Raw genomic sequence first — 22,460 nt, 5'->3', positions numbered from 1 at the left:
AGTTTCGTATGACTGCAATGTGAGGTGAATGGACATAAAAATGAAATAAAAGTCCTCTGTGCTCCACATATTCACTACTTCCCTGCTGTCATAGTGTTTTAGGATTTTTATTAAAATATCACTAACACACAATATTATATTAGTTTCAGGTGTACAGCATAGTGGTTAGACAGTTATATAATTTAAGCAGTGTTTTTATTTGTTACAATGTCTTGCTCCCTCAGGGACCAACACACTGGAGCCTGGCTGAAGGCAGGGACATCAATCTCCACTTTTCACAGGCTCACCACCCCAACCCCAATCTATGACGGGGGTGATATTTAACAGGTTGTAATCTCTGCTCGGTACCTGGATTGGTACCTATGCGGACTCACTGAGTGTACTGTAGTCGTGGGAGCCCAGGGTAAGGATGACCCAGCAGAAACATTCCCCACCCCCAAAAACAACAGAGTATGTGTACCCAGCTCTGACCCTGCATTCTGCCCGTGCCCAGACCTCCACTGGAGTCGAGGGAAGAATACAGCCCGGCTCCTGCAAACACAGTCCAATCAGTGCTCCTGGCACAGGGTGACAGCAGCTGCCGTGTGGGCTTAGGCAGGGGAAGTTCAGCAAGGCTGGGGACACTGGAGAGTGGGGAGTGGGCAGCCAAGTCCCTGTTCTGAGAAGGCACAAAAGTGGCATCTCAGTTGAAGCCCTAAGCCCCTTTTGCATGCTTCAGTGTTCTGTTGGAATTCACTTGCAAAAACAAACAAACAAACAAACAGGAAAATAATTCAAAGGTAGAATTATTAACCATTTTGAGACAATGACCACAGAATGCTAACCTCTAAAAACAGGGCCCCTCTGAGCTTGAGGCCCCATCTGACTTCACCTGTTAAATGCCCTTAAATCGGAACCCGCCAACAAGGACTTCTTTCCAGGATGTGTACATATACAACGTGTGTATTGTGTGTGTGTGTATGTATGTATGTATGTATGTATGTATGTCTTTACGGTTTAACCTTTAAAATTTTCTTCTACAGTATCTCTATTGTGAATATGATGGAGAAGCAACATCAGGGTTATGAAACTATTGTTGAAATATACTTAAGAGAGATGAAAATTTTGTGAGTTTTGGTAATTATAACTGAACAGTTGTCCAAAGGTAGCACAGCTTGCCTGGTGCTAGTCCCCCCTCCCCAAATGTAGAGTTGTTTTGTTTTCATGTTTAGAAGCAAAATGTTAATTCACGTGTACGTTTCATATTATTTGACATCCTTATTACGTAACCCACTATTCCACCTATCCAATCTTCCACTTAGGGTTGGCCTCAAAACTATGGCAAATAGGATTTATGACAAATGTATTATATATATCTAATTAAGTTAAGCTTAGTAATTTTATTAGCCTGAACGAAAAGATGGCTTATTCTACATTTAAAAATAGATATATCTTTACATTACAATTCTACATGTAAATTAAATGTATATAAATTAAAACTAATGTTAAAATATCAATAACTATGACCTAGTAGTTAATACTCACTGGGCAACAAAAAATAGAACTGCTTTTTTAAAAGACACTTAACTCCCCAAATTGCCATGCATACATGAGTAAGGTACAGGAATATGTATTTCACAAAGAGGAAATTCTACTAATAAACACATGTATAGAAATATCCTACCTCCTAATAAAATATTAAAAATATTTATAACTATGTTATAATTTTCCACTCTTTTCACTAGCAAAACTAAGGATAAACTATAATATGTAATGCTGACAAAAGTTCAATGAAACTGCCATTCTCACACCTTCATTGTAGTGTAAAAATGGGTAAGATCATTTTGAAAGCCACTTAACAATATAGATGGCAAACTTAAGTTGCTCATAATATTTGAAATAATACTTACATATCTGAATCTCTAAAAAATTATCCAGAATAGATGAAAAATAAGGTATATGTGTAGATTTTTATTCTGGGCTTATTTATAAAAGAGGGGAAAAAATGAAAAGAACTTAAATATGTAATAGAACATTCCACTCATTCACAAATTTCCATGGAGTACTAGATTATAGAAATAATACAGCTTTGTGATAAAAAGGGTTCTATGGTCAAATAAATTAGGAAAAATCCTGCATAGTATTTTCTTCATTTGTAAAGTCACAAGAAAAATGTATATATTAAAGATTCTAAGATTTGTGTTTTGCAGGATAGAATTCTACTTAACTTGTTTAACTCAGATTTCCCCAAACTACTTTGTCCTGCAATCTCATATTTTACATGTAATAACCGTTAATACTTTACTAATGAATTTTTGAAGAAACAGCGTTAGAAAATTTGTGTTTAGATTTTAATGTTTTCCTTAATTTCAAAGTTGGTATGATTGTATTACTTTTTAATAGAAGGATACGTAAAATGACAAAAACTGACTAAGCTGAAATTACTACCCTAAAAACCTTCATAATCTATTGGAGAAAGCCATTTCTAATTAATAAAAGCTACATTGTGAAAAGGCTATGTTAGCTATATGAATGAACTTCTAACTTAGCAAAGTGATAGAATAATTCATTCTGCCTGGAGAAGAAATGTTGCAAGAAAGCCTTTAATAAAGTCAGGGACTTGCTCAAACTGATTGAGATAAGAACTATCCATTAGAAGAATTATTAATTTTCTAATGACTAAAATTTAATTTGTGTTAACTAATAATTTCCTGTGAATGTATTTCCTCAGATAATTTATACCTTATCTGAGATTAAACACTGTCCAGTTACGTGGACATATAAACGGTAGAATCCTAATGGAAAAAAAAAATTGGGCTTTCGTATTAAATAGACCTATGTCTAAAAAAAAGTTTTGTTTTTTGGTCAATGTCCTTGAGCACACAGTTGTGATTTGATTATAAAAATGACAAAAGCAGAGTTGTTAAGGGATTAGAGATGATAGTTTTTAAGTCTCTTACACTGCCTTGTTCTTTAGAGGTGTCCCTAAATGGTAGCTGTCATCATCATCATCCCTATTAATACTCTTAAAACCAAATCAAGTACCTGAGCAAGGAAAATAATAAGACATTTATTGGCACTTATAAATGGGAACAACGCTGGGTAACTTAAAGGGGGAAAGGAAATGTCAAGTAAAGCAGGGCTCAAGGTTAAACACCTCTGCCAGAGTGCTCTCTTACCTTTTTTGCTTCTCATTTCTTTGTGACTCTACTGAATGTCACCATTACTTATCAGTCTCTGTGCAACAGATTATTCCAAAACTTGGCAGTGTAAAACAATAAACATTTATCATCTTACACATTTTCTGTAGGATTGGAATTCAGGAGCCCCTTAGCTAGATGGTTCTAAGTCAGTTTCTCATGAGGGTACAGTCAAGATATTGGCCATGCCATCAGTAATCTCTTGAATGCCTGACTGGGGCTGGAGCATCCATTTACAAAGTGGTTTGCATGCATGGTTGGTGAGTTGGGGCTTGATTTTGGCACGAGGTCTCAGTTCCTTGCCATGAGTACCCCTTCCAAACAACTACTTGAGTGTCCTCATTATGTGGCAGCTGCTTTCTCTCTGAACAAATGATCCAAGAGGGTAGAAGGCAGAAGCCTTTTGATGTAGCATCAGGAGTCACACACCATCATTTTTGCAATATGTTTTATTGGTTACATATGTTAGCCGTGTTTGTGGTGGAAGGGGACTATGCAATAGCACGACTACAAAGAAGTGAGGATCAGTGACCACAGTTTTGGGATCTGGCAAAGCACCACTTCATTTTCTTAGGCTATGATAGGATTTCTTTAATCATGAGAGAGCAATGGCTCTTGACATCTAATACTGGCATCACAGCTTATAATTTAGGGAAAAGCAAGTAACGCTGTCTCAGCATCCAGACATCAACTCTCACAGGTCTCTGACTAGCCCACTTTTGGGTCCTTTGTCCTCTGGAACAAGTCACCATGGTTTCTTAGTTCTGGGGTCATACTCCTAACCTCGGGGTCCTGGGCAGGGTCTGTGGTAGATAGAGTCACTTGAATCCTGTAAGTTGGATGGAGAAGGAGAAGAATGAGTGCAGACTTTTGAGGGTAGCTCAGCAGTAGAAAATTACATCTTTATCATTATCATCATACCGACATCTATATGGGAGAGAGTTCTGTTTGCAAAGAATCTTGCTTTATAATATGGATCTCGGAATTAGCATCAAATTATTAGAGATTGTCATTTCAGGATGACTCTATAAGCATCAGTAGTAAGATATTTGTATGGTTTCTTTGTGTTTTTTCACAAAGTATACATTTTAGAAAGCTTGCATTATTAATGTCTAGGTGATTTTATTACTTTCCTGAAATACTTCTAATTATAGTCTTTTTTTTAGACTATACGTCAAAACATTTATTCATAAATTACTGTTTTGCAAGTACTACCCATTTTACTCCTGTCTCCTGATTCTTTTTTGTAAAAAAAAAATCAAAAAAAAAGAAAAAAAAAAAGAAAAAAAAAACTATCCAGTTTAAAGACTTAAAAACAATAGAGAGATGTATAAAAAGAAAAGGTCATACATATCCTGTCATAATATTCTCAAGCTAGAATTAACTCTAAAAGAAGACTATGCTCTAGGAATACCTATACGTGATCACATTAAGCAAAATAGTTTTAAAAAGTCAGTATAATACACTATTTAAAAGTATATTTAACTAGACCAATAATAATTATCTAGCCCAATTAACAATATAGAAAACAATTTCTGCTTTACCTTCTCTATGTTTATAAAGTTAAATAAATAAATAAATAAATAAATAAATAAAGTTAACACTGTCCTTAACTTAATTCATTGTGTTAAACCAACAATTACAATAATAAGTTACCGCCATTTTCATTAAAATTAAGCATGTATCTTATAGATAAATAACAAGAGTCACGTAATCTGAGGGGGAAAAACTTGTTTGAATATATATTTTAGGTATTTTTCAAGCATTTTTTTGTACATTTTAAGATTACACAAAGTATCCTTTGTAAATAGAAATTGTAAAATGATAGGTCATGCTATTATTACTTTAAAATAGCTTAAGTTGTACCCAAATTTACAACAATGAAAAACTGTTCATGTAGAGAGAGAGAAGGCCCCTATGTATATCGTATTATTAATATTTGTCATTTCCTATGGATGGATGTGTTTATATGATTGCAACTTTATGAAGAAATACTGAAAAAGCATATATACATATATACATATATATATATATACATATACATATACATATATATGTATATATATTCAATTTTACCTTAATATGAGATTACTCTAGATAATTCTAGGGGTTTTGTTTTATATCGCTAGATTACGATTTCTGTAACCCGACCCTTTAAAGCTTATGATATTAGTGATTGCTTTATGTGACACCTAGATATTATGCTCAGTGACCACGGCAAAACCCCGAACACACTCATTTGGAGAAATTACTTGCAGACACTTCAAAAATAACTCTTTACTCATTTAAAATGAACTCGAGATTACCAACATATGAATTAAAAATAAATTAATAACAAAAAAGAATTGTTCTTAAAAAATCTATTTGCTATACCTCATAAATGCAGCTGTCATCACAGAGGGCACAAGTCAAAATAAAATTAATGCATGCTGCCGGATCTGAGCCCAGGGGATGTGTTATATCATGGTAGGACGTCAGGCTGAAATTCAAATTTCCCATCTTGTAGATTTGCTTTCCAACATCGACTGTATTTGAATATTATTAATATATTTGCCCACAAGTAATTGTTTTAGAAATTACTCCTCAGTAGCAATATAAAATCTCAAACTGTGATGGAAACACTTACCAAGAATACCATTTTTATTGCTTCATTACACTCCCTGGGCCATTTTTATTGTTAAATTTAATTGGTGAGTGTTCATTTTCCAAACAATGCAAACACATCAGGGAAGAAGTGTGTTACAATTAATAAATAACGACAGAGGGCATATGAGGGTTAGCATATACATAGCTCTGTAAGTAGAGCACACTTTTTAGAATATCATCCTAATATCATTTAGGAGGCAGTGTTTGTGGTTAATGAACAACAGAACAACAGAACAGACCTTACACAGGACACAAAGCAATTTAGAATCATCTCATACTTAGGTCCAGTGACTATTAATTGCTGCTTTTGTAGATGACAAACAAAACAACTTTGAGCTACTTAAATTTGATTTATTGTCCTCACCTAAAGAGAGATATACAAGAGAAGTCTAAAAATGTAAAATTTGTGATAGTGAGGCGAATAAAGACTTGTAAAGCATTTCTCTAGATTATGTGAATTGATTTATTAAAGCTTTAGGTCGACAAATCCACAAACTCATCCAAATTCGCCCAATATTGTCAAAATTCCCTTTCCCCCTTTTTTCCTTCCTCTTTTGAGTCCCTCTACTCCTGATTTCAAATCTCCCATCAGTAATCATTTCCCCCTTTAAGTGGAAGTTGGAATACTATGAATTGGCACAGGTCTATGAAATTAAATATTATACAAAAATCATGTGTATGTATATATGTGTGTATATGTATAAATATATGTATGTAAGTAGGGAGGGAAGAGGAGAGAGAGAAAAAAAGAGAGAGAGGGAAAAGGAGGGGGAGAGAGAGAGATTAATCACTACAGGAGATCTTTCATATTTTACAAGATACTTTTTTGTAAATTAATTGAGGTCTTAAATAGTTCTAAACCAACCAAAACGCCCCATTAGGTAGCATGAGCTTGAAAAATATAAATAAATAAATAAATATATATATATATATATATATATATATACATAAATATATATATATACATATATATACACATAAATATATATATACATTTATATATATACACATATATACACATATACATAAATGTGTATATATATACATTTATGTATATGTGTGTATATATACATATTCAGTTAATTGAAAAACATATGGTGTTGATTAGTGCTTAGTGACCTTGTTTTAATAGCCCTCAAATAAATGACTGCAGTGTACGTGGACTTGAAGATGTCAGTTAAAAAAGTTGCTGCTGGATGAAGGTACTGAACCAAGAAACGTAAATAATTCAGTGAAGAATGGCCATGTATTTCTGCTCATTTGTTATTGAAGGTATCATTAGGCTCTGATTCCGAAACCTAGCTCTGCCACTTATTGGCCATGCCTCAGTTTCCTCATCTGTAAAATTTGGATTAGTTATAAAATTTACCTCATTGACGATGTTTTGAGGGTTAAATGACTTAATATTTGTAACGTGTTCAAAAGTGTTTGGCACCTAGCAAATACTACACAAGTGTTTCTAAATTATTAGTTTTTTTACAAAAACAAATACTGGTATTTTCAATAGTGTTCATCATAAAAACCCCACCTAATGGTGAGCATATTTCAAATATGGTATCGGTGCCAAGTATTCTGAACACTTGTTTTGAAGAAGACTATTTTATGAATACTGTGGTGTAGTCCATCCAGTAAGAGCATGAAATGCATTAAGACACCAGGATTTTAGTTGGAAATTGCTGCCACGGGACCATGAAACCAAAAACATATCAACTTTCTATGGTCAGCTCATTCTCCCTTTGTATAGACATCTCCCCTTATATACACGTAAGGAGAGCCAGATCAAACTCAACAGGTTACTTGCTGGTCCTCTAATCAGGGCAGGGAGAGTGAAATGAACCAAGAGTTTTATGATATTAGGACATTAAAATCTGCAACATCTCTCAGAACAAAAATGGTCATAACAATGGCCAGTTCTTTTCTGTGAGATGGTTTCCCCTATGGTGCTTTCACAGATCCAGGTGACACTTGCCTCTCTGACTTTTTCATGTGCTTCCCTACTTGACCAATTCCTTGAACCAATATTTCTTCATATATCTGTATACTTTTGTCCAAGTCACTTCAAGTTACAGTTAAACTTGAAGCTGTCTTTGGAGCATTCTTTCTCTCTACTGTAACCTTGTGAATCTCTTTTCTGATCCTTTATGTATTGATTTTGAAGGTTGATTCTTCAGAGACTTTTCTTATTTTCAAGAAGAAGCATCACTTCCTATCGCCAATGGATATTGAGTAAACTTGCTTGATTAAGTAATCAGAATGTAAAACTAAGTTGAATTTTGAAATACATAAAAGAATGTAACTGACCAGGAACCTCTTGAGTTATGCTTATTTCCAATTTAGCAAAGTATTGTTATTAACAGTTGCATAAAAATAAACAGCATGGGTTTAGTACAAATCTACTCTTTCATGCCAGTTTCTGCCATTGCCTTGTCTTTATGTAACGTAGAGTTCTCAGGTGAACACATGATTACAGCTAGAGACAATCACCAATAAATTCCCTTTCTTTCCTGGACAGATTTCAGATACAACATGACAACAGCCTTCTTTTCCAGGTGGGGCAGGAATTCTTTCCAAAACTAGAATTTATCTGAATGCTGAAAGGTTTGCCTCATATTTATATACTTGTGAACTGTTTTGAGGAAAAAAAAGATAGTCACTATGCATGCATTTTGCACATGAAATTGTAGTCTGGTTTGCACTAAGGCTGAGATAAAAGTTGTTTTACTGATAAGCATGATTGATTTAGAAATGAGTATGAGGCTGAAAATACTATATCTAAACATTTATCTACTGCACTGTTTCATTTGGTTTAACTGTTCTGTTAGTATTCCATTTCATTCCTAGTCATGGTTGCTCTATACGTTTATTTCTTAAAATTCACAATTTTAAAGTTTCCACAGCATTTTCCATTTTTGTTACTGGCACTTTGGATCAGATAAAGTAGATTACTGTCTCACTTGGTAAAATTACAGTTATAATCAACTGAAGTTGGTAGTAAATAACATTTCAATGTATAGCAACATTTTTGCTGATTGCGGCATTTCTGGAAGGAAAGCCATGTTTATTTAAAACATTTTAATTTAAACATACCTCAAAAGTTAGAGTTGAAAAAGGATTTTTAATAGCCACAACACACTACCATAAATTTAAAAATTGGAGTTATATGGAATGACAAATTTATAAATTATTGGAGTGTGAAGGAGCTTCACAGCAATCTAGAGCACTTGCCTGCTTTTGGCTTTTGGACCATCAAGACTGCTCGAGTAGTTTAATTCGAAGAGTTTAATTCAATCAAAAGCAATAGTCTTATCAATCAACACACAAATTGCTGAAGATTTAAGATCTGGCACAATTAGAGAAAAATTGAGTATGGAAATGTATGTGAAAATGGTTTATCCGCCTTTAGAATCCAAACAAATATCAGATTAAAAATATTTATTCTAAATAAAATGCACTGGGTTGCACTGAGGGCGATAATGGTAGCATGAGCATGAGTGTAAAATGTGGCTTTCCCAAACTGGGCTACATTTTAGCATTAGAAGAGAACAGAGATAATTTTCCCACCTCCCTCATTCTACAAATGTGAAAACAAAGGTGAAGGGTTTTCTGGAGAACACACGCCTGGAAAGTGTTAGATTCAGCATACTTTGATGAGACTTATTCTTTGCACAACTACTATAATTTATCATCAGAACTCTTTAAAGTGATCTTTGAATTCACCAGAGACTTGGAGTTGATATTTAGGTAAAACCCAAGTACTGAGAAAATTGAAATTGTGGTTTTGTACTGCACGTCTCTTAAATAAAACCTTAAGCTGTATAAAAATGGGAACTTTCTTTTTTCAAATTAACATTTTTTCCAGAATATAAAAGTGAAATAACAAAAACATGACATATGTATGTCGTTGAAAACTGAATTAAAGAGAAAAGCTCAAGCTACGAGAAGGTGGAAAAAATCACTAATAGTGCTAAAACCCATTATTTTGCTAAATTCCATTTCAATTAAAAAGCAACATTCAAAGGGAGAATTATAGTTTATTTGCTTACTAAAATTAGGTTTTAAAATTAAAATGCATTTAGGATTGGTGGAATATGAATATACTTTTATAAGGAATTTTTCATTTCCTGAAGAATCCTTGTTAGTGAAACTTTGTTCTCTGGAGATTAAAGCACTGGAAAAGAACAGAATCCATCCTTTAACGTGTAAAAGGATTTAATTTTAACTACTCTAGATGAATTAAAAATATATTAAAAACACAATGCAACCAAGAAACTTCCTTTTTTAATGATAATGCTGTGTGCACCCTAAATTATTCATGTCATAGTTTAAACTCATGTGTTCTTTTTCCTTCTTTCATAGAAATGGATAGAAGCTGAAAACCACCTTCAACTTAATATTTCTTTATGTATTTCAAAACTGTTGTTAAGTTTCTTCTTAGTGTTCTTTTTAGATCTAAGAAACACTTTTTTTAAATACTTTAAATTTATAAATCTAGTCTCTAACATTTAATGATCTTTCAAATATCTTCATAGACCTATATTCATACCCATCAAGTCTCAATTTAGAGCAAAGATCTGGATATAATGCATTTAAAAAACATAAGTGTAATGAAATCTTTCTTCCCCATATTAAAAAAAAAAACAGTCTCAATGTATTTGTATAGCTATTTGTCTCAAATTCACCACACTGCATTACTTTTTAAATTTATAACAACTGCTGTAATTTAACAAAGTTATTTCAGTTCTAGACTCTTTTTACAGAGTGTAGAATTATTGAATGCTACAAACTTCACAATTTTCAGATAATATGGAAAAATACGTTAAATGGTGCTATCGGGAACGATGAGTACAACATAGTTTCATCCATTTTTTAATGGGTTTGTGTTTCTCCCTAAGTCAAATTTGGAAAAAAAAAACAAAAAAAAACATATTAGTCGGTGTATCCAGTATAGCAAATGCATTTTTATATCATATGGCACATCTGAACAATTTGTGAGTCCACACACGGAGTTCCTGAGTGTGTGAAAGCAAACCCAGGCTCTGAAGGAAAGGGTGTCCTAATTCTCAGTGATGTCTGCCCTGCCGGGTGAGCTAGATATTCATGGGGGGAAATCATTGATTTATTTTTCTCTTTTTTTCTTCACAAACATGCTTTATATATTTGGGGTTAGGATATAGCTGGGATGTTTTAAACCATGTAAGAGAAAAATAACTTAAGTCATTTTTAAAAAGCTGAGGTGGCAAGGTGTTGTGGGACTTTTGTTGGGAAACAAAGACATTTTCTTGAAAAATTGGTTTAATTCCTAATTTCCGCATTAATTAATGCAGGAGTGGTAGGCGGTGTTTAGTTTTCTATTGATGCATAATGTTAGTACAGCAAACTTAATGGCTTAAAACAACACAGATCTATTATCTCATCAGTGCTGAGCATCAGGAGTCCAGACATTGCTTAGCTGGGGGTCTCTGGGTCCTCCTCCCGCTTGCAGCCGATGAGCAAAAAGAGAAAAGTTAAACATAAAGTATCATCTTGTTGAAATGCTCTGACTCAGAGTGAAATTACTCAGTGACATGCCAGTTCTTCTGTGTGGGTATAACTGTTTTGGAACAAAATGGCTCTAATCAAAATGTATCATCTGAGAGCATAGGGCAAATGTGCACATGTACTACTGAATAAGAAAGCTGATGAAAGGAGGTTGTGGCTGACCTTTTGATTCCGTTAAGCTTCTAGAAGTGACCAAGATATCGGCCAGAACTGGTCTCCTCTAAGGTTTGGGGAAGGAACCTCCTCCTCCTCCTCACTCATGTGGTTGTTGGTAGTACTTAGCTGTTTATGTTGGCCTTAGTTTCATCCTGGCTGTTGGCCCTAAACTCCTTGCTAAGGAGGTCTCTCCATAGAGACATTGATAACAAGGCAGCTTGGTTTTTCAAAGCTAGCAAGGGAAAGCAAGTCTCTCCTCACAAGATGGGCATGACTGTTGTATGCTACACAATCCTATGCAGCCCATACATGTGATCACATACATCCCATCCCCTCTACTTTATTCTATTGATAGAAGTGAGTCACAGGTTCTGACTACACTACATTCCAAGAGAGTGAACTATGCCAAGGTCTGACGACCATGAGGCAGAAATCACAGGGGCCATCTGAGAGTATGTCTGCCACAGTTGGAATGCACACAATTTTCAGGAAACTTTCCCTTGAGATGAGGAAATATTCTCAAGCAGCCCCAAGATATCCTGAATCATTAATGGTATCTACCCTGCTCCTCTGATACTGAGGGGGATGGTGTGTGAAAGGAAATATTGAACTAAGAGTAATTATGTACTTCATAAGAAAGGTTATGATAAAACTGGGTGAAGGCAGCATGGTGAGAAAGTCTACATTATAAAAAGACTAGACATGGACAGCAGCTAAAATAATCAAAACATTAAAATATATTTTAAGATTATAGAGTCTATGAAAAGAAAAAGGAAAGGAGGGAGGGAAGGAGGAAGGGAGGGAGGGAGGGAGAGAGAGTGAGAGAGAGAGAGAGAGGAGAGAGAGAGAGAGAGAGAGAGAGAGAGAGAGAGAGAGAGAGAGAGAAAGAGAGAAAGAAAGAGAGAAAGAAAGAGAGAAAGAAAGAGAAAGAAAGAGAGAAAGAAAGAGAAAAAGAAAGAAAGGAAGAGAAAGAAAGAGAGAAAGAAAGAGAGAAAGAAAGAGAGGGAGAAAGAGAGGGAGAAAGAGAGGGAGAAAGAAAGGAAATCCTGGGACTTTAAGCATTATGAATGGAAAAAAATCAAAACTTTCTTCAACTAACAACTCAAACATCTGACTGCTGAATTTGCAAGCCCAAATCTTAACCACAGCACATGCCACACTTTTACTCTTCCTTAACATGTAACTGACTATCAAAATCATCCTAAAGGCCCTATAACGTACATTTTCACTTTCTTCTCACACTCCACAGAGAACTAGGATGTTTGCTGTGTGATGTGCTAATATCCCAAGTACCTAAAAGAGTGCCGGACACTGGAGAAGCTTAAAATATATTTGTCAAATCACTTTTCAATGATCTCTTATTTTCTTCTTTGACGTAACTTTTCACCAGATATAAGCCCAAACGATCCCTCTCTAATTTAGGTGTCCAGAAGCTTTTTTGTGGGGTAAACCACTCTTAAATTTTATATAAACTGTTTTAGATACAAAGTAGGATGCAGATGAAAGCACAGAGATATTTGCTGCATTCTCAAGGGAACAAGGTTAATATTTAAAGTAGCCTCATTAAGTATATATATGTATATATGACCTGAAACCTCAAGAGTATAATCCAGCCTCAACATCCCTGGTAGGATGGCAGGTATCCTGGGTGACATAAATCCAGGGGCCGTGTTTTGCCAAGGAGGCCCTGGTTCAAGGAGAGATTTCTAAAAGAAAACAAATTGAAAAACAGGTCAAAATATAGAAAAATATTTACACCTTGTTTGTAAAAATTATAATAATAATAATGCAGTTTATTCATAGGGCTTTGAAAGTCTGTGGGATAATATTAATTAAATTGAAATTTAAGATACAGCTGACATATTATTAAATATAGGTTCAAAGTGAAGAATGACTTTTATAAATACATAAGAATTGCCTTCATTTTTATTTTTGAGATAAAACTATGAGCTCTTGTTTGGTCTCAAAGATAGTCTAGCCATGATTTCATGATGAGTCACTTAAAGAATAAAGTACAATTTTCTTTATCTGAGGTTTCATGATATAAATTCTGATTCTGAGTTTACAATCTTAAAAACCTACTGCTTAAAAAAAAGGGAAAGGAATACATTTAAAAGTGTCATTCTATATCTCATCCTGCCACTCCTAGTTTAACTTTTGTATGTGAATTCATGGATATCCAGTAAGATTTCTTTCACCTTGTGAAAACCATAATCTTATTGAGAGTGACAAATTTAGTCTGATACCATGATGTAATAAAAACTGTAATCGAAGTAACAATCCATTAACCTTGATTTGTCTCATGTAATCTTCTATAATATTATTTTGCTATCATAAAGTAAGATATTACAATTAAAACGTCTTCATTTTTAATGTTCCAAAATGATATTTAAGTCAGGAGCACATAAAGCAATTTCAGCTTATTAATAAAAAATTTACGATAACATATGATGATTGATTTATATTGCCTGCTTTTCTGACTTTTCTCCAATTTATCATTAATGTCTGATTATTGTAGCTACATTAGGGTGAATTTCTGTTGAATACATTAGATATTATATATATATGCCACTAAAGCTGAATATTGTACATATGAATATGTGTATATTACATATTTACAAAATTACAGTAATGCTATTTTTATGCCCAGTGTTATGGGACTCTCCAGATGCTGTGGTTTTAATTTTAAATTCACACTGCACTCTAGTGGGGAATAAGATCAATGCAAAATTGTTCTTATATTGGTACTTTATAGCACTAATTATGCACTATTTACAATTTTAAAAGTGAAGAATGCTGTGATGTATAATTTTCTCAAAGGTGAAATGGTATAAATGTAAGTCATATATTATTTATGCAATATGTATTCAATATTTGACCATTACAGTACCATATTATTTTATCTCTAAATTGGTTATGGGATAGAGAAAAGCTAACTACTGAAATAGTTCATTTGATTTTGCACAGCATATTTGAAATATATGTAAGTATGTATGCTGTGTGATCAAAACATATGGTGAATGTTTAAATAAAAAAATTTATTACAGTAAAAGACACATTGCCATTAATCCCCCTCAAATTACTCCCCCTCCCTTCGAAACACACTTATCCCATCGTTCTTGCCACTTTCTGAAGCAGTTCTGGAAGTCCTCTTTCGTGAGTGTCTTTACTTCATCCTCCATCATGACACACTCCATGTCATACTCATCCATCACTTCTGGTATGGTCATTTCTGTCAAATAAAAACATTATGGTGTGTCCGCATCCACCTTATTCACTGGATTTGGCATCATGCAACTTCAAGCTCTTCCCCAAAGTCAAAATGACGAAGAAAGGAAAAGGACTTGAATGGATTCAGGACATCGAGGCAGCCACAACAGCGCAGCTAAAGACACTCAAGAAAGAGGACTTCCAGAACTGCTTCAGAAAATGGCAAGAATGATGGGGTAAGCGTGCCTGAAGCAAGGGGGAGTATTTTGAGTGGGATTGATGGCAACTATGTCTTTTATTATAATTTTTAAAAAATTAAACATTCACCATATCTTTTGATCACACTTTATACATAGAGATGTAACTTATGCCATGTAATTTCAAATATAAGAAAATGTTGACTAAAGTTAAACCCTATTTTTTTCTACCAAAAGGATGAAAGAATAACCAGTTTTTCTCCATAAATTTCAAGAATGGGCACTAGATTTTTGAATATTTGCTTGTAATGTTTTGATTAATGATCTTAATTTTATGAAGCAATTTTATTTAAACTCAGCACAGACGCCTTCGACAACAATGTCTTTGTCATCACTAGAACCAACTTTCGAATACCTAATCATTTTTTTTTCTTTTTTTCTGGTTTATTTCAAATTAAATGTATGATTTTAAAATTCATTTATAATGTCATCTCTGGAAATTTTATTGCAAGTAACAAGTATCCAATCATGTAGTGGTAATATAATAATTTTTTTAATTGTTTCAGCCTATAAATGTTTATTCATGATCTCCATGACCTTTTATTAATTTTTAAGGTGATGTTGAAAGGTTTTTTTGCAAAATGACATCTTACAGTTGCAAATCATATTCTCATAAATTATCACTATATCTTTGTTATGTATTTTTTTACCTTCTTTCAAAGTGAGTCACTCAAGAAAAGTTGTGTATGAACTACAAACCCTATAAAAACTTGTACAGATTACACAAAGAACAAGTTTCCTTTAGCGAAAAAGTCTAGATTAATGTGTCCTCCCCAAACAGTACATTTTAAAAATAATAAAGCAATTGAGACAGCTCTTAATATAATAGACTCTAGGGCATTTAATATCAGTAGATTCCCCTTTCAGAGAGAATTTTTGAAAACACATTTTTGTCTTGCCTTTGGGCAATATTTAGACATTTATTTTCATTTTCTAAAATAAAATCATTTTGAAAGAAATTGCACAAATGTATTACTTGTTAATCTCTGTAGAAATACTATTAAAACTAAGATACTTAAAACATTATCAAAGAACATACGATTTATATGTTTTTTAGTAAGTAGCTGGTTGTCAGTCACTATCAATTTTCAACTCTGTCACCATAAAATAACTGTAGTTAAAGTTTATCTTCTTGGTGAAAAATGATTGCTAAATATAGTTTCAAACCAAGATTTTGAAAGTATTTTTTCCCCACAATTTAAGAGAGCAAGTCTGTGCTAAATGTGTTCTAGACTTAGAAGTCTCTATCTACCTCATTTAAAATGTATATTCTGGTTGAAGAAGCCACAGCAAAACAAGAATATTTATTTTAGCTTACTTATGTCATTTACAGTTGTATGATTTTGTAGGTAGTTTTTAAAACTTTTAAAGTAAGGTTTATTGTGCTCTAAACTTCAGATTAGCAGGTGCCATCTACTGTCATTTCGTTTATTTTTTTTATATTTGTTTCATGTATACTATACATATATATGTATATAATTATAGTTGACATTCAGTATCATTCTACTTTAGCTTCAGGTGTACAGTGCAGTGGTCAGACATGATCACAATCTATGAAGTGATCCCCCAATAAGTCCAGTGCCCATCTGGCATGAGTATAGACAACATTATTGATTATATTTCCCATACTGCATTTCACATTGTTTTGAATCTCAAGATTCTTAGAGATTTTAGAGGCTTTACATTTGGACAAGGTAGCAGATCCAAGAACAAGGAGTAACACCAACCATGGGGAAACTATGGAACCCGGCTTGTAACTTTGAAATAAAACATTGAAATTATTGAAATTATTGAAACTCGATAAAATTAAGTATTGTTGTCAACTACTATATACTCTTTTAGATACTTTAGTTTTTTATTGATGGTTGTTGGAGTTGTGATAGAGTTGAAATACTAAACAAAAATTGAAGTTTATGAATTCTTACGTGGAGATTTGTTGGGTAACACAGCGAATGCGTGTGTGTGTGTGTAAATAGTTCCTTCTTCATCTTGATTGGAACAGATTTTCAATAGACTAAAGGACTCAGTTCAGGTGTGTTAGATTTTTTGTTGGTAGGTTGGTAGGTTATTTACTTAGTTTGCAAAGTTGAATTAAAGAAAATGGCTTGGAACCATGGTCCATATTAGATTTCTGACCCTTTCCTTCCTGAATCGTATTTATCTCACCCAGTAGTAAGACAGCTGGAGACTTTTGGGCCTTCCATTCAGGGATGAGAAGCCTTTACACTTTAAGTTCATCTATAGCAGCTGAGAAGACAAGAGAATATAATTTAGGCTAATTTTGAAACACATAGACAGGAAGGATGGTCACACATAAGGCAGTGGTCCTTTCTTTCACCCTCCCAATCACAAAATTTAATCTTTCTGCTGTGGAAATGAAAGAGCAAGGGACAAAGAAAAGATGAAAAGCTGCTTTCTTTAGTTTTTGTCCTAGAGTACTACAAGTTGGCAAGTTTATAAAAATAGAGAAATTCCTGTTTTAAGAATCAAGGAGAGAAATAGAATGTAGTCCCTGCCCTATTCCCCAACTTTTAAAAAATATTTAAATACTGCTAAAGTTTATGTTAGAATAGTTTGAGATTTGCACAAAAGTTGCCAAGTTAGTAGAGTCCCATATACCTCACCCACCCAGTTTCCTCTACTTTTGACAGGTAGTATGGTTTGTCACAATTAATGGACAAATCATATATTATGATTAGTTAAACTTCATACTTTAGATTTCATTGTTTTTTTGTTTTTTTGTTTTTTTCACCCAGAGTTCTTATATGGTTCCACAATCCCATCCAGGGTACCACATTTTGTTTAGTTTTGATATTTCTTTAGGCTCCCCTGGACTGTGATAATTTCTCACTTTCTTTGTTTTTTGATAACCTTGACAGATTTCAGGAGTAATGGTCAGATATGAGTATTTTATAGAATGTCCCTCATTTTGGGTTTGTCTAATGTTTTTCATATGATTTGACTTGGATTATATATTTTTGTGAGGCAGACCTCAAAGGTGGCGTGCCATACTCAACTCATGATATCAAGGATACATCTATCTACATGACTTATCACTACTGTTAGCCTCGATTAAATGGATGATGTTGTGTTTGTCAAGTTTCTTCACTGTGGAGTGCCTTTTTTGGTCTTTCCTTACTGTACTGTATGGAAGCAAGTCACTAAGTATAGCCTACACTTCAAGGGTAGAGAGTTATGCTCCATCCCTCCTTAAGAGTGCATATCTATTTAAAATATTTGAAATACTTTTATTGGTTAGGTTTCTATCTTCTTTCCAATTTTTTATATCATATGTATCTATTGATGTTTATCTTATACTTTGGATTATAATTCAATAATATGTTTTTTAGGTTGTTGTTCCAGCTTTGGTCATTGGAAACTTCTTCATTTGCCTTTTGTATCTATTCTCCAACTTTTGATTATTAATCAGTTGGGCTATATCAATATTAGGGTCCACCAGGGATATGGACTGTTACCCTGGGTGGAGTGGGGAAGAGATAATCAGCAGTTTTCAAGGCAGTCTTGATACCGAACCTCATGCTTTGGTACAAGGACTGACATTTCAGCTTTTATTTCAGAAGGCTCTCGAGTGGGTCAAAATAATGGACTATCAACCTCAAGAACCGTGTTGCCTCCCAGGAAAATTATTATTTCCAGTTTTATTTTACTCAAATTATGCTTGGATACATAGTTTAACTGTACCTTACCAAAGATGAGTTCTCCTATGTATGCCGATTTTAATGATTTCTATGACTCTGTAAGATTAATTTAAATTCTACAACTACAAAATTAAAAACACAGGCAAGCAAATACTTAATTTTAATTTAAAAAAAAAACAATTACTAGCAAACCAATTATTGCATGTTGTTAACATATTGGGGCATTTGTCATCTCATCTTTGTGATGGCAAAGTCTGTGCCCCTCCCATCATCATCAGTAAGTTGTATAATGACAAGGACCATCCTTTTCCTGCTCATCAGTTTATCTCCATCGCCTAAAGAGCGCCTGCCACATAGTAGGCAATTAAGAAGTGCACATTAAAGTAATAATTGCTTCCCTCTGTCAATATTTCTAAAGACTAAAAAATAAATCTTTGTAGAATCTACAAATTTGGAATGGAGAAATCATATTTGGATTATAAGAGTTCTGCAGAGTGTTGTGCAGTGAAAATACAGAAACATTTTAAGAAGGAGCCATTATTATTTTATGTGATTTGTAAGTGAGTAGTAAAATGTATATTGCAATAGTTACTTAATTATTAACATCTTAAGGCCAGAGGTGCTAGAATTATCATTTGCCCCTTTCTCTTTTATTTGAGTATACAAAGCATGTATTTATCAAAAAAATAATATATGCAAATACAATTCAGAGATTCATTACACATTTTTTGTACCCTGGTTCTGACTGAGGCTGTCTGAGGTGTTCAGAACCTCTTTTATACTTCTGATATAAAATATAAAATTTTACATGTTAAAACAGTTTTAGCATGTTTGTATATGTAGGGTATTCCCATCCTGATGTGACTTTTGTAAGGAATATAAAAATAAAATGATTTTATTTGGTTGAGTCAAAAGGAAAGTATAGAATATATTAACAAATGCTAACAAACAAGATGATTAAGAATTTGGGATTTGGAGATGAATAAAACTGAATGCTTATCCCAACTATACCATTTATTAGCTGTATAACCCTAGGCAAGCTACTTAACTACTCTAAACCGTAGTTTCCTCAGCTATACAACAGGAAAACCTAAAGTACCTAACCTAGTGTTACAATGATTAAATGAGATAACGTGTTAAACACTTGTCAGACATTTAAAGCAGTATTTAACATAGAAAAAATAAAATGTTTACCATTTCTATTCTATTAAATAGGCTATTCACATTTGGATACTAAAAAAGCAACCTATTAAAATGGGATGTAGTGGAAATTTTGAATTCTAAGTGTCTAGATCATCTTTATTTGCTACCCAATTTAATAATATAAAGGAATCCAGAAATCTTGATTGGCTTGTTCATAACTTTCTTTGCAACCGTAGATTTCCCTTGTGCACAAGATGGAGAGAGTGAGGCTGAATTTATACCTGATGACTTTGAAGAAAAACCAGAAAGAGAAAAGAAACATACTAATTTCACTTTGTGCAACGTGTGTAACATCCAGCTGAATTCCACCGCTCAGGCCCAGATCCACTATAATGGCAAGTCACATCAAAAGAGATTAAAGCAACTGAGCAACGGGATCCTGAAAAACGACAATGGTAAGCTTTTCTAAAAATATATTCTCACCTTTACATCATCAACTTAAGTTATCTGTGTACCTGTCGATGCGAAGGTAAGAGATGGATTAATCTCTATTTTTTTAAAACCTGGTGGGAGCGGGAAACATTAGATAAAAACTTTATTAGCACAGTACATTAGACTAAATAATTTCTCTCAGCTTTTGGAGGAGAAGAGAATTCTTGTTTGTTGTGTATACCTGATAGTGTTAAGATTGTGATCATGACTTTTGTTATCATTGGAAAAAGTTAACATTAGAGTTCCTTGACATTTGCCTTTAATGCAGTTATTTGGAAATGGAGATCCTTGTACATTTTATATAAAATAATGTGCTTTTCTGTTTGTTTCATGTGTTAAACAAAAAAACTTTCATAGCCAGAAGCTTTTCTGAAAGACAGTTTTTATTCAGCCAAAATGCTAACCAGGAAAGGACCAACCAAGTCTTGGGACCTGTAATCTGAACCACCAACAGCGCAGGGCTCTTTGGAAAAGACAAAAATGTCTGATGTCCTGGAGTTGAAGGGAAACTTCAATTTTGGAAAGAGTTTGAGGAAGACAGATGTACGTTGTTTTAATAGAATTTACATTGGTGATCGATAAAGGGGGTGGGAGAAGGTGACTCGGGGCTATTTCTGTGATAGGTGCATAGGCCATAAGAAATATCTGCTCCTTTGCATGGACACTAGTCTGGAAAATTCATGGGTAAGTGAGAAGCAGAGGTGTCTGGTAGTCCGTGGTGCCTAACGGTTAGTGGTGCCTGGTTTTTCTCTTCAGATAATCAGGGAAATAGCCACCTGGAAGGTAATTCAAAGTTTCAACATACATACAGGAATGTGTGCAGGCTTGTGTTGGTTTTGCCCTGTAGTTGTTAACTGATTAACTTCTCTTGCCTCTTCCTTCTACACTCTGGCTTGCTGTAACTTAATTTAGGACATCTCAGAATTTTCTCCTTATCATATGCATGTTAGGGGCTGTCAACGGTTAGTAAGATTGCAACTGGCTTGAAAACAATACACATCCTTTTAAGTTGTGTTTTAACCAATAAAACAGGATCCATTAATACATACAGATTACTTAAATTTGCTAGTGAAAATTCATGGTTTGTTTAATCACCTTAGACTACTGTTTTAAAGTACATGTTGAATTTAGCAGTAAACAAATTTAAAAAATAGCACAAAAATACTTTTGGCAACAAATGGAAGATTATTAGAAAATGCATGGAAAGCTGAGGGAGAGGGGGGTGGATTCCTCCATCCATAGAGGCCTTTGGAGAGCTAAACCAGTAGCAACTACAAAGAGTTACAATATTGTATTCTGTTTGGATGTTTCATATTTAATAAAAAAGATGTAGTTTATCAAAATGTTAATGGAATTTAAAAATGATACTGAATTTTGATCTGTTCAAATATTTTGCATCATTAAGATATTTAAATATGATTTTGTAGTTTTCATCAAGGCTACCAAATCATGAGAAGAGAAAAAAAAGCACATTTTTAAAATGGAAATTATTTCTACCTTGCTTTGTGATTTTTAGTATTAAGCTAGAATATTTTGGCAGGGAAAACTCCGTATTCCTCTTCTGTTACATGGCAGATAGTTAATCATGGGTGTTATTGGTCAAAGATATGTAAAAATAAAAATAGTCATCAGAACGTTATGGAGAACTACTAAATTCTGTAGGCATAAGATGAATTATTAAGGCAAATGTGCTTATTAAGTCATGTGTAAACATATACATTTCATAGCCTCTAATTTTGAACTTCTTAAGGAAAATCTATTCCTTATCATTGACATTTAGGTAAAATCGTCTTAAGCACAACATGATTCAATTTCAAGTTGTTTTTCTTTAAATTTACGTGATAGGAGATGATAGTGTCAATTTTGGTGTTTTATTTCACCTACCTTGATGTTTACAAATGTCTTTTGGAGAAGTCATGGATGATATCATAGGAAGAAACAAGGATTCAAGACATGCCTGGTTTAGAAACTCAACTCAGAGGTATTCCCAGACCAAATTTAGAATGATCACAAACTTTCAAGCTAGGAATTAGTTTCCTCAAATCAAATATTTTAAAATAATTACACCAATGCACTTATTATGGGGTAGCATTGTACTAAAGGCTTTATGTATATTTTCTTGCCTTTATTTTATTTTTTTTTACAACCACAGAGATGTTGCCATTCTCTTCCTCGTATAA

At 33.6% G+C, this 22,460-nt stretch overlaps 1 protein-coding gene across 1 annotated transcript in view; it reads left to right on the top strand.

Annotated features, from left to right (window-relative positions):
- ZNF385D (zinc finger protein 385D) overlaps positions 1–22,460 on the top strand; it is a 741,991-nt gene that overhangs the window by 152,027 nt on the left and 567,504 nt on the right. Inside the window, exon 2 of the mRNA XM_081073229.1 lies at positions 20,025–20,243. Coding sequence (XP_080929355.1) covers positions 20,025–20,243 — 219 coding nt within the window. The remainder of the gene's footprint in view (positions 1–20,024; positions 20,244–22,460) is intronic.

The sequence above is a fragment of the Rhinolophus hipposideros genome, assembly GCF_964194185.1.
Source record: "Rhinolophus hipposideros genome assembly, chromosome: 14".
Lineage (NCBI taxonomy): Eukaryota > Metazoa > Chordata > Mammalia > Chiroptera > Rhinolophidae > Rhinolophus > Rhinolophus hipposideros.
The sequence above is the reverse complement of the archived record's forward strand: the minus strand, read 5'-3'. Positions and strand labels throughout refer to the sequence as shown.